Here is a 12,628-nt window from a genome sequence, read left to right on the forward strand (position 1 = left end):
AACTGAGGTGAAAAAGAAAAATATGTAGGACCCACCTCATCCCAACCCCCTTCGTTCCTTGATTTCCTTCTTTAATACGAGTAATAAACAAAACAAAAATAGACACTGTTAAAAGGGCCCCATCTCGTCCCAACCCCTTCATTCTGTCCCTTTTTTTTCCGCGACAAAATCCGGTGACGAGCTACGAAAATGAAGGCTTGCCAAAGGCTTGACTGGCTTGCATCCATGTTGGGAGGGTCTAGCACCAGTTTCACATTTTTGTTTTTTATAACTAGTCAACCTTTTTCAAGTTGACTTTTTATATATTGCTGCTAAGTTATCCACACACACACAAATATCCATATATCTCCAATTTAGCAATCTTGTCATTGCATAATATATTCAAAAAATCAACAACACAAAGTAGACAGGAAAACTAGAAACATATATAGACCAAGGATGTCAGCAACTTCAGTAGTGGTTATGATTGCATTATTCGTGGTTACGGACCTCGTCTTTGCACAGCCAAAAAACAACAATACCAACACTGATACTGACGTGCCCATTAGATTTTATTGTGGAAGCAATGATGCAATGTCTGAAACAACCTTTTCCAGGAACCTTAACTCTACGTTTTCTCAACTTAGAAGCCAATTGTCAAAGATAGGTGTATATTATGCCAGAGCCCAGAACTTGGAAGACGGGGACGGTGTATATGGAGTTGCGCAGTGCCGGAACTACCTCTTGGCAAACCAGTGTTTAGCTTGCTTTGATGTTGCCGTTTCTGCAGTTAAACCTTGTGGTTCTGCAAATGGTGCAAATGTTTTTCTAGATAATTGCTTCCTCAGGTGAATACTTGTTTTACATATATTTGTTTATTAGTTATGTCACATTATACTACCTGTAAAATTTTGTTAAAATAACAATGTCAAAATAACACAAATCACAAGTTGCATGTGTATACCAATCAATATGTTTCAAGTCAGATAACTACGCTGCATTATTGGTCAGCAATAAACAGTGGTATTCAAATTGGTCAACCAATATCAGTTGACTAACTGGTAATCAAACAGTAACTGATTTTACATATACATTTAAGTGTGATTACTTAGAACTACAATACAATCATAAAAAAATATTGACATTTTTTTTTGGTGTTAATTAAGATATGAGAACTACGACCAGTTTTATGATGACCCGGAAGGTAGTTTGGACGTTGCTGTTGCTCCACTTGCCGTATGTGGTAATGAGTCAACATCTCAGCCGATAACAAACTTTAACCGAGCGCTACAAGGATTATTATCAGATATTAGAGTTGCTACCCCAAGAACTACTGATTTCTACGTAGCATCTACAAGACAAGTCACTGGTGGAAATGCAACAATCTACGCAGTTGGACAGTGTCTTGCAAATGCAAGCCGGGCCATTTGTAAGAACTGTATGAGTACAGCATATAACAACTTATTCAGCTGTCTGCCAGCTGATGAAGGAAGAGCAATCGATGTGGGATGTTTTATGAGGTATTCCGGGATTCCATTTTTTCAGGATAACCAGACAACCAATCTCATACCTTTCTTAAGTGGAGGTGAGGCCTCTTCTGTTTCAGTAATATAACTTGTCATGAATGTTTACAAATGATCAGCTGCTTAAGAAATTAAGAAAAATAAAAGTAACATAAAATCTTTCTATTATTCTTCATAAAAGTGTAATTGGTGAATTTTTTTGACAGTGAGTTCAAGTAAATCTGGCCTAATAATAGGAGTATGTAGTTCTGCAGCTGCTTTTGTGCTTATCCTAGCTTTATCCTTGTGGTTTTGGAGACGACGAAAGTCCAAAGATTTTGCTGAAGGTAATAACTTAAAGCCATATTCTTATCAATAGTAAATCACAATTTTTAACTCTGTTCACACTACACATAGTTTATGCTATACCATAAAGTAAAAGTCCAAAGACTTTGTTACTATATATTGAGAAATAATAATATATAGCTCATACGGGGTGAGTCGATGGGTTTCCAATTGTGGTACTGGGGCTAAGGTTCTCTCCATTACCCTTTTTTTAACAACCCTAATAATATGTATCAACTTATCATCTTAACTTTTTTTTATCAGTAAAACCACTAATCGGATCTGCTATTGTATGTCTACCATGTCATGCTTTAGACATGTCCGAATTGCAGGGAACTCAAAGTTACAGTTATGAAGATTTGAAGAAAGCAGCTAATAATTTTAGTGAAGAGTATCTAATAGGAAGAGGAGGTTTTGGCGAAGTATACAAGGTAATGTTAATGTAAACAGTCTGAAGTGTCCTTTCAAAACGGATGGTACAAGAATATGATCTGGGTAAAATAATACTTCACATGTCCATGAGATGAAGTCATGAATTTAAATCAGTCCCTAAAATGTCAATACCATTTGAAAGAAGAAACAATATGGATTTAAAAGTACTAAGGCCCCAAAGGAACAATATTATGGACTACCCTTCTAGGAAATATATCTTGAGTGCTCAGAAAATTGTTTTCAGGACGAAATAAAACAACCTTCCTCAGTATCATGTTGTGTGTGACATGCTGATCGGTGAACTTGAATCCATCTAAAATCACATATTCAGTTTAAAAAAATTATATTCTGATGATGATTAGATATGAGGGAGTGTAAGGTAAAATCCAACAGTGAGACACATAGTGAATTCCATATGCAATAGTAGCTGACAAACATAACTGTTTGTTTGTGGTTTCACAGGCCATTTTAGACGATGGAAATGTAGTAGCCGTCAAGAAACTCCAGGTTAGGGTTGGAGCAAAAAAAGAATTCATAAATGAAGCTAAGCTTATAAGTAACGTGCGTCACCGCAATCTCATCCTTCAACTAGGGTGGTGTATTGATGGTTCGGAGCTACTTCTTGTTCTAGAATACATGTCCCAAGGGAGTCTAGACAAGTTCTTATGGGGTAAGATAATTATTCTAAAACACGGATAAATACGTAGATGGAATGTCTTGTTCAGGCTTATTATTTATGATGAACAGGTGAAAAAAAGGGGACTCTAAATTGGAAACAGAGGTCCGACATTATATCCGGGATTGCTAGGGGACTTGCCCATCTACATGGAGAACTCCATTTCAAAATCATTCATAGAGATATAAAGTCAAGCAACATTCTTCTTGACAATGATTTCCAACCAAAAATTGCAGATTTTGGGTTGGCCAGATTTTATCCTGACGATCAAACTCATGTTAGCACCCGGTTTGCTGGAACTATGTAAGCTCCTTTTCAAGTTTATATGCAAATTCTTGTTGAGCTTTGACTTTTATTATTTCTGCTAACGCTAATTACATTCATAATGCATTATAGGGGCTACACGGCACCAGAATACGCAACCCGTGGACATTTATCAGAGAAAGTAGACACTTACAGTTTTGGCATTGTCGCCCTTGAAGTCATTAGTGGTCAGAGGTGTACACATGTGAATTATGATGGTTCTGAAATGGAATACCTGCTTGATCAAGTAATATACAACCTTCCAACTGCTTTTCTTTAATGAATAGAAAAATTACACAACTCGTCAAGTATATATGCATGTTTTACAATTATACAGAAATACAGAATATATATAATAAAACAAACCTAGTAGGCTAGTACTTCCTAATGCAACCATTACAGCTTATATTCGTCCTAGATCGTTTTATATATCTGGATCTTAACTGCAATTACCTATCACGCTTTTTTAATGTGTGGGTCCTAATAAAATCTCGAAAAACATGTGATTTTCAAAATCATGAACGTTCCAAGTTGGAGATTTTTCAAGGTATTGAGGCCCTTTCCCTCTATTCGATCAATGATACATATAGGGGTAACAGAGTCCATTCAGACAAGAATGTTTCATCTGCAAATCACTGTATTGCGTGGGTTAGTTATTGTAGTTTTCTTTACGGGTTGTATTATTGTAAAAGTTTGGGTTCCAGCAGGTTTTTGGTGTCATTTGGCCTAGTTTCCTGGTGTATGTCTTTATATTTCTATCTAAGTTCACAGTAGTGTGTACCTCACAATGATTTCCTTTGTATCTATGTTGATAGGCTTGGAAGTTATACGAGAAAGGCATACACAGTAAGTTGATTGATGAAGCCCTAAATCCAAATGAATATCAAGAAGCAAATGTTATTAAGATCGTAGAGATCGCTCTAATGTGCACCCAGTCACCAGCTTCTTTAAGACCGTCCATGTCTGATGTTTATTTGATGTTGTCCAGCGAGCCAACATTGGGGAAACGGCAGATGTCTAGGCCTACCTTTGTTAATGCCGATAGAAGAATTCACATAGGTGGGAGCAGAGAATAACCAAAACTTTTCATTTTTCATGTTTGGAACAAACACTGAGCAACTTTATAACTTTCTAGCTAGTCTATTTATGTAAGTTTTGTTTACTAATGTAAGCTTGTGTATCTTTTTTATAGCTCTATCAAGAACTAATAATACCTCTCTATATTAGTATTACTTCTTTTAACAAAGTATATAATTAGCAATCAGTCAAATACGAAAATGAACAACTTACACCTGCACATTACTACTGTGAGAGTGAATCAGATATATGGGTTTATAATAAATCTAGAAAAACCAAAGTGGAGCTATTTCAAGGTAAGCATCAATCAAAAATTGGTTTCCAGAAACTGTATACAACTCAAAAAGTATATCGATATTAAACATACCAGACTAGACGTGGAGCGTCACACAAGAGAATCTTGTAGCCCGAGCACATCATAATGGTGCCAATTAGCATCCAAAGACACAGAATCTTTGTATAAATCCTTTCCCATCTTCTATACGAACTGCAGTATCCATAATGTAATATAATAGCAACTTTTTCATAACTTTACATACCACATAATAATGCATATAATCAAAAGGAAAATGCACGTTACAAACAGAAATTCATGACATTTTTTCTGTTCGACATTTTATCAAATACCTGTTGTGCAAAAACATTGTATTCATTGACATATTAGAAACAGAAATTCATGACAATTTTCACTTTGACATTTTTATCAAACACCTGTTGTGCAAGAACATTGTATTCATAAACGTATCATGTAAACCCATGCACTATGGAACCTAACATTCAAAAGTGAAATACTTGGTAACTCGAAAAACTAAAGACAATTTGGTCGTTCAAAATCAAGTTATCGCCGGCGTTTTAAATAAAATTAATTACGGTGTTAAGCTAGCATTAATTACCATTTTTATCCTATCTACATACCGGCAACGGTTAAAAAAACACAGCAAATACGGCCCGTTTTATGTAGTATTCCTGTTTTTGTGATGAAAATTCCTGTATGTCAAGAATGACATGTCATAATCCACAAAATGGTGCATTTAATGGAATCTAAGGTGTCATTCTCTGTGAAATTGCATTGTATTTACTCACCGGTTTTAACCTCGTATTAAGGAAGTTTCATCATCAAAACGAAAAGTATTACGGGCCGTATGAATGATATTTTTTTAAAATACATCTTCCCAAATTTACACCTTAAACAATCAAAATATTGTTAACATTTATTTCATGTTCATATTTAGTTTAGAAGTGGACTAAAGTAGATATTCAATTCGTCATTATCCATGAGCTATTCGATTTTTGTGAACTATGAAGAGTCAAGCCGTCAAGATAGACAATATATAACTCATTGGTTTTCAATGTTTGCAATATTTAATTGAGATCTTAGTGAGATAATCTTAACTTGTTAGGGAAAATTTAGGTTGGTTAATATCATTGTCTGGTACATGCATGATGGATTAATTATAATACTATAAGGGGCATTTGGTAGGAGTGAATCAAAGAGAATGAAAATGTAATAAAGAATGAATATCGTGGGAAAAAGAATTAGTGTTTGGAAAGATAATGGATTCCGTTGTTTGGTACAAACAGAGAATGAATATACAAAAAATACAAAATTTTGAATAATAATTAAATTTAATATATATAACATCACTAAACCAAAAAAAATAAAAAATAAAAATTTCCATTCCCATCATTTCTCTACATTTTATAGAGAATTGAGGGAATGAAATCGATTCTCACTTTTCGATTCTCTTTCTCATTCTCCATTGCAACCAAACATGAGAAGTCTTTCTCATTCCCTTTCCACCCTTTCCATTCCATTGTACCAAACACCTCCCAAATGTGTCGTTTTTTCTCCTCGTGCGAAAAACTCTCGTAACATTCTTGATAAATTATAATTACATTTTTTTAATAGCTAAATGTTACATTATTTTTATTTTTTTTCATATAAACTATATATCCCCAAAAAAACTCGGTTGGATCAGGTAGTTGAAGCCATTACCACAATACCACTAGATACAAAGGTCAAGGTTTGATCTTCATGTCCAGTAAAGTTGAGAGTCTTTTTGTATCTTTGGTAAAATGTGAAAGCTTCGAGAATTAAATCTTGGTTTTTTTAGAGAGATGAGCCTGTTTATGATTTCCCCATTATATCTGCATAATCAGATCCATTTTGTAGTCATATTCATATTTCTAAAATCATTTATTATTTTTTCATACGCATGCATTAGCTGAAAATTAATGACATTAAAACCCTCTACACATATTAAACGGGAGGGGATTCCTTCAAGCATATTACTTAAATCTTAACCCTTTGATAAAAATGAAAGGAGTTCGGAATCCCCTCCCATATTAAACAACCTATTCTTGAATTAGTTAATATTCCGCAACACATCCCACTTGGCCATTGGGGACCATGATAGTGATGATACGTCAACCAATTGAAGCTAAAGACTGCCATTTACAAATTTCAAATCCGTTTAAAAAGGATATTAATCTTTCTCAACATTGAACCTTCAACCTTCATACCAACATTCTATACTATCTTAATTTATCGATGGAAAAGAAAACTAAATGCACCATCTTAAATCTTACGAAATCTTCAACGATTTCGATTATGATCGTAGTCGTCTTGCTGTTTATAATGATGGCTAACCAGGTGACTTCACAGTCAAGTGACAGGAGAATGTTGGAACCACGTTAGTGTGACCGTCACTGATCATGTGTCATTCCTGATATGATAATTGACGATAATGAAATCCCTATGTCTAAGTAAATATTCGATGGACGTATTTACTCTTAAAGACATATTATAGGATTTCCCATTAGGTGATTGGACTTGAGACGACTAATGAGGCACGAATTAAACACTAGAGGGACTTAATATGAAAATACTCTCCTTATATATATAGAGAGTAATTAACCCTAATTCAAGGTTAATCACAAAAAATTCACAGCCTCCCAAATCATAAAATTCGTCCATCTTCTCTGTTGAATTCATTAGAACCGAATTCATCACTCCATCCTAAATCAATCATCATATTTTGGGAACCCGAAATCAATGGCAAATATGTTTAATGCCTTTACAGGTTCCTCTGGATCTCACGGTACGTGTATATTACGAATTGAATCATGTTATATTACAACAATGTGGTATCAGAGACAGGTTACGAAGCTATCCCTTGATTTGATTCGTTTTCGTACCCTAATTCGCGAACTGACGAAAGCAGAAGCTTAAATTCGTATGCTTCTTACGAACTTAAAGTTCGTTAGAACTCTAACTTCGTGAGAACTTCCTTGCGAACTCTAAGTTCGTAAACAAAATCACTAAGTTCGTAAGAACACTCTAAGTTCGTAAGGCTTATCTGTGTACAAAACTTCTGCTCATCTTCGCACTTACTTCCTCACGAACTTACACTATTTTCGTAAACTATCTTCGTTGCTTATGTTCGTAAGCTATCTTCGTTTGTTACTTACGAAGATAGTTAACTACTTACGAAGTTAATCACTACTTACGAAGATAGTTAACAACTTACGAAGATAGTCAACTACTTACGAATTTAATCACTACTTACGAAGTTAATCCTTATTACGAACTTAGCTATCTTCGTACCGTGCTTATTTTCATGGATTACTGATTAACTTAGTTGATTATCATGTTCGTGCTATCTACGGCCCCTGCCAGGGGCTCTGCCCCTTGGACCCCGCTCCCAGGGGCTCTACCCCCGGACCCCCGTAGTGTGTGGGGGCTTCACAAAATGTACATGGTTTCATCATTTGTGCCCAAAGGTCAGATGTGATTCTCATGGTGTGTTCTTTTCCTTTTAGATAATGAACACTAAGTATATTGATTCTGCCCAAAGGTGATTTAATATACTTTGTGTGCTGAAAGGAACATTTTTCATGCATAAGATACACGATTCTTAATTTTGTGCCCAAAGGTCAAAAGATAAGCGTTGTGCCGCATGAACCTAATGCTCATGTGTGCTTAGATATTAGTTACTTCTGCCCAAAGGTGATGCAAAATCTAAGTAGAGCCTTATGTTAACTTATTGTTTTGGTGTTTACAATAGGTTACCTATCACTAGCTTCATTAGTATAATGGTCTTAGTCTCATTACTTCAGGAACATTATTTTAGCCTCTTACGTAAGGAACATTATTGTTAGCCCTTAGTTAAGTTTAGGCATTACTTTAGTTCCATTAGTTTTATAGATATTACTTAGTCTGCCTTAGATAGCTAATTATGTCACTATAATCTCATTGCCCTTAGTTTTAGGCATTACGTTATTAATCTTCTATTACTTGTATCCTAAATCTATATCCTCCTTATTTCCACTGTAGTACCTCCCATTGGCATTCAGCCACTTACCGGTGAAAACTATGCTTCATGGAAAGATCAGTTAGATCTTACTCTGGGGTACTATGACCTGGACTACGCCATTCGTCATGATGAACCCGTTGCCATTACTGCAACCTCTACTGCAGAGCAGATAGCGGCATTTGAGAAGTGCAACAAGGCGAATCGCTTGTCACTTATGACGGTCAAGAACTCTATTCCTCTTGGTCTCCGAGGAGCTATTCCCGAGTCTGATAAAGTGAAAGATTACCTCAAATCTGTTGAGGATTACTTCAAGGGATCGTCTAAAGCGCATGCAAGCAGCTTAATGCTAAAGATGCTTACTCTGAAATACGATGGAAAAAGCGGTGTCCGTGAACACATAATGAAAATGAGCGACATGGCGAACAAGCTTAAGACTCTCGAAATGGAAGTCTCTGACAACTTTCTTGTGCATTTCATAATGACATCATTGCCTGCTCAATTTGATGCCTTCAAGATTAACTATAATGCTCAGAAGGACAAATGGAAGATGAGTGAACTGATTGCAATGTGTCAACAAGAAGAAGATCGCCTTAAGCTTGAGCAACCTGAAGCTGTTCACCTTACTACCACTGCTAATTCCAAGAAGAGGAAGGGTAACAATAGTAACAAGAATGGAAAGAAAGCTTCAAAGATGAGTCCTAGTGCAGTTGCCTCTAGCTCTAATGCCTTGAACATCAAGTGTAAGTTCTGTCGTACTCAAGGGCACATTCAGAAAGAGTGTCCTAAGTTCAAGGAATGGCTAGCTAAGAAAGGTAACGTACTTTATGTAATATTTGATTCTTTTACTACTGATGTTCCTGTTAATACATGGTGGGGTGACTCCGGTTCTATGGTCCATGTGACTAACTCAATGCAGGGATCCATACAATCCAGAAGCTACGAAAGGGCCAAAGAAAACTTAGAGTTGGAAGTGGTGATCTTTTAGATGTCGAAGCCATGGGAACTTATATTTTACATATGAGTACTGGAAAATGTATTAGACTATTAAATACCTTATATGTACCGAGAATTACTCGGAACCTCGTATCTATTTTTAAACTAGACATTGAAGGTTTTGTAATAATTCATGGTTTCGGCAAGATTACTATTACTCTTAATAATGATTTGCATGGTCGTGGTTTCTTGGATGGAATGCTGTATAAATTAGAACTAGATCATAATTTCTCACAATCTTTGTTGTCTTTTAATGTTGATGATATAGCTAAGACAAAGACAAAATCACTTAAGCAACAAGAGAATTCCTCCATGTTGTGGCATAAACGTCTTGGCCACATCTCACGAGATCGCATGACACGACTCGTAAAGGATGGAATCTTACCATCTCTTGACTTTAGTGATTTTGAAACATGTATTCAATGTCTCAAAGGCAAAATGGCTAAAGGGAATAAGAAAGGAGCCACAAGAAGTTCCAACTTGTTGGAAATAATTCATACTGATATTAGTGGCCCCTATCCCGCTTCCATTACAGGACATACTTCATTTATTACATTTATTGATGATTATTCACGTTATATGCACCTTTATTTGATTAAGAAAAGTCTGAATCCTTACAAACTTTTACTGATTTTAAAACTTTGGTTGAAAACCAACTTGAACGAAAAATAAAAGTTGTAAGATCAGATAGAGGAGGTGAGTATTATGGTAGACATACTGATGTTGGTCAAGCCGCTGGTCCTTTCCATGACTTTGTAAGGAACATGCATAATTAACCAATACACCATGCCTGGTTCTCCTCAACAAAATGGTGTTGCTGAAAGGAGAAATAGAACCCTAATGGACATGGTGAGAAGTATGCTTGCCAACACTAACTTACCTACTTTCCTTTGGACTGAGGCCTTAAAAACAACCGTTCATATACTCAATAGAGTTCCTTCTAAATCTGTCCCTAAAACTCCTCATGAGATCTGGACAGGGAAGAAACCGAGTCCTAGATATATGAAAGTATGGGGCTGTCCTGCCGAAGCTAAACTCTATAACCCTAACTTAAAGAAACTTGATCCTAAGACTGTTACATGTTTCTTTGTCGGTTATCCGGATAACTCAAAAGGTTATCGGTTTTACTGTCCTTCCCACACTACTCGCATCAGTGATACACAGCATGCCACTTTCCTAGAGAACTCAGAGATCAGTGGGAGCACGACAAATCATAACTTCGATTTGCAAGAAGTACAAGAAGCGGGGGGAAACGATTCGTCGGTTAGTATTATTCCTCCGATAATTCCTCTTGTACAGAACGCTGCTCCGAATGTCACTGATCCAACTCCTCCTAATGTTAATCATGAGACCACTAATGCTGAAGGATCTTCCGAAAATCCCAAAAATCAACTCAGGAGATCATCGAGGTCACGTAGGGCCACCAATTTTGATGACTTCATTACTTATCTCACTGAAGTTGAGGATGTTGAAAAGCTTATTGATCCTACCTCTTATAAAGAAGCCATTAATAGTGATCAGGCCACTCAGTGGAATGAAGCCATGATTGAAGAGCTTAATTCCATGCAACATAATGACGTTTGGGAATTGGTTGAACTTCCTAAAGGATCCAAAACTGTTGGTTGCAAATGGGTCTTCAAAACCAAATTAGACCCGAAAGGAAACGTCAAACGATATAAGGCCAGATTGGTTGCGAAGGGCTATACTCAAAAGGCTGGAGTTGATTATCAAGAGACCTTTTCTCCCGTGTCTCGTAAAGACTCTTTAAGGATCGTTATGGCACTAGTAGCTCACTTTGATCTCGAGTTACATCAGATGGATGTCAAAACAGCTTTCTTAAATGGAGACTTGGAAGAAGATGTATACATGTGGCAACCTGAAGGATTCATTCCAAAAGGTAAAGAGCACATGGTCTGCAAGTTAAAGAAATCCATATATGGGTTGAAGGAAGCATCAAGACAATGGTACCTTAAGTTTGATGAAGTCATTAAAGAACAAGACTTCATAAAGAATCAAGTGGATCAATGCACCTATCTCAAGATCAGTGGGAGTAATTTTATAATCCTTGTTTTGTATGTAGACGATATTCTACTAGCAAGTAATAACTTGGATATGTTGCATAAGTCGAAGCGGATGCTTTCGCAGAAATTCGACATTAAAGATCTCGGTGATGCCTCTTATGTTATAGGTATCGAAATACATCGGGATAGGCATAATGGTATTTTAGGTCTTTCTCAAAGGGCCTATATTGAGCGGGTTTTAGAACTCTATAGCATGCAACATTGCGCACCCACTGTAGCTCCAGTAGTTAAAGGAGATGTATTCGGCACTTTCCAAAGTACGAACACTGAGATTGAAAAGGAGCAAATGAGGGTGATACCTTACTCATCAGTAGTTGGGAGCATTATGTACGCTCAGGTCTGTACTCGTCCAGATATCGCTTATATCGCCGGTATGCTAGGACGTTACTTATCTAATCCTGGATTAGCACACTGGAAAGCGGCTAAGAAAGTTCTACGATATCTGCAAGGGACCAAAGACTACAAACTAACGTATAGAAGAAGTGACAATCTAGAAGTAGTAGGCTATTCCGATTCTGATTTTGCCAAAAGCAAGGAAGATAAGAAATCTACTTCTGGGTATATTTTCATGTTAGTTGGCGGACCTATATCTTGGCGGAGTCATAAGCAGAAACTGACTGCAACATCTACCATGATGGCTGAATACATTGCCGTTTATAATGCTACTTGCCATGGGATGTTAATTAGGAATCTGGTCAGTGGACTCAAAGTCGTCAACTCCATTTCTAGACCATTGAAGCTTTACTGTGATAACTCAGCTGCCGTAACTTTCTCGAACAGTAACAGTTCAACTGGCGCTGGGCTGTATCTCGATACAAAGTATCTGTTTTTACGCGAACGGGTTGAGGAAAATGTTCTTTGTATTGAGTACATAAGTACAAATGACATGCTAGCGGATCCGATGACCAAAGGTCTTCCTCCTAA

General features: G+C 36.6%; 1 protein-coding gene across 2 annotated transcripts; it reads left to right on the top strand.

The window, feature by feature from the left end:
• Positions 1-352: 352 nt before the first annotated feature.
• LOC122604003 (cold-responsive protein kinase 1-like) lies at positions 353-4,428 on the top strand. Of its 2 annotated transcripts, XM_043776884.1 has the most exons (9): positions 353-827; positions 1,146-1,564; positions 1,709-1,828; positions 2,142-2,257; positions 2,721-2,928; positions 3,006-3,237; positions 3,331-3,484; positions 4,053-4,083; positions 4,226-4,428. In XM_043776884.1, exons 1-9 carry the CDS (start codon positions 439-441, stop codon positions 4,294-4,296), a joined length of 1,740 nt encoding a protein of 579 aa, XP_043632819.1. In that variant the 5' UTR covers positions 353-438; the 3' UTR covers positions 4,297-4,428. The 2 variants fall into 2 exon arrangements, with proteins under 2 accessions (XP_043632819.1, XP_043632818.1); XM_043776883.1 differs by having other exon boundaries at positions 354-827; positions 4,053-4,428.
• The last annotated feature ends 8,200 nt before the right edge of the window (positions 4,429-12,628 follow it).

The sequence above is a fragment of the Erigeron canadensis genome, chromosome 6 (assembly GCF_010389155.1).
Source record: "Erigeron canadensis isolate Cc75 chromosome 6, C_canadensis_v1, whole genome shotgun sequence".
In the NCBI taxonomy this organism is placed as follows: domain Eukaryota; kingdom Viridiplantae; phylum Streptophyta; class Magnoliopsida; order Asterales; family Asteraceae; genus Erigeron; species Erigeron canadensis.

What these genes read in the sequence shown, in the direction of transcription:
- LOC122604003 (XM_043776883.1), top strand. Translation starts at nt 439, where the DNA reads ATGTCAGCAACTTCAGTAGTGGTTATGATTGCATTATTCGTGGTTACG. An exon ending in ACCCGGTTTGCTGGAACTAT is followed by an intron (nt 3,238 to 3,330) that starts GTAAGCTCCTTT and finishes AATGCATTATAG; the next exon opens with GGGCTACACGGCACCAGAAT. An exon ending in TGGAATACCTGCTTGATCAA is followed by an intron (nt 3,485 to 4,052) that starts GTAATATACAAC and finishes CTATGTTGATAG; the next exon opens with GCTTGGAAGTTATACGAGAA.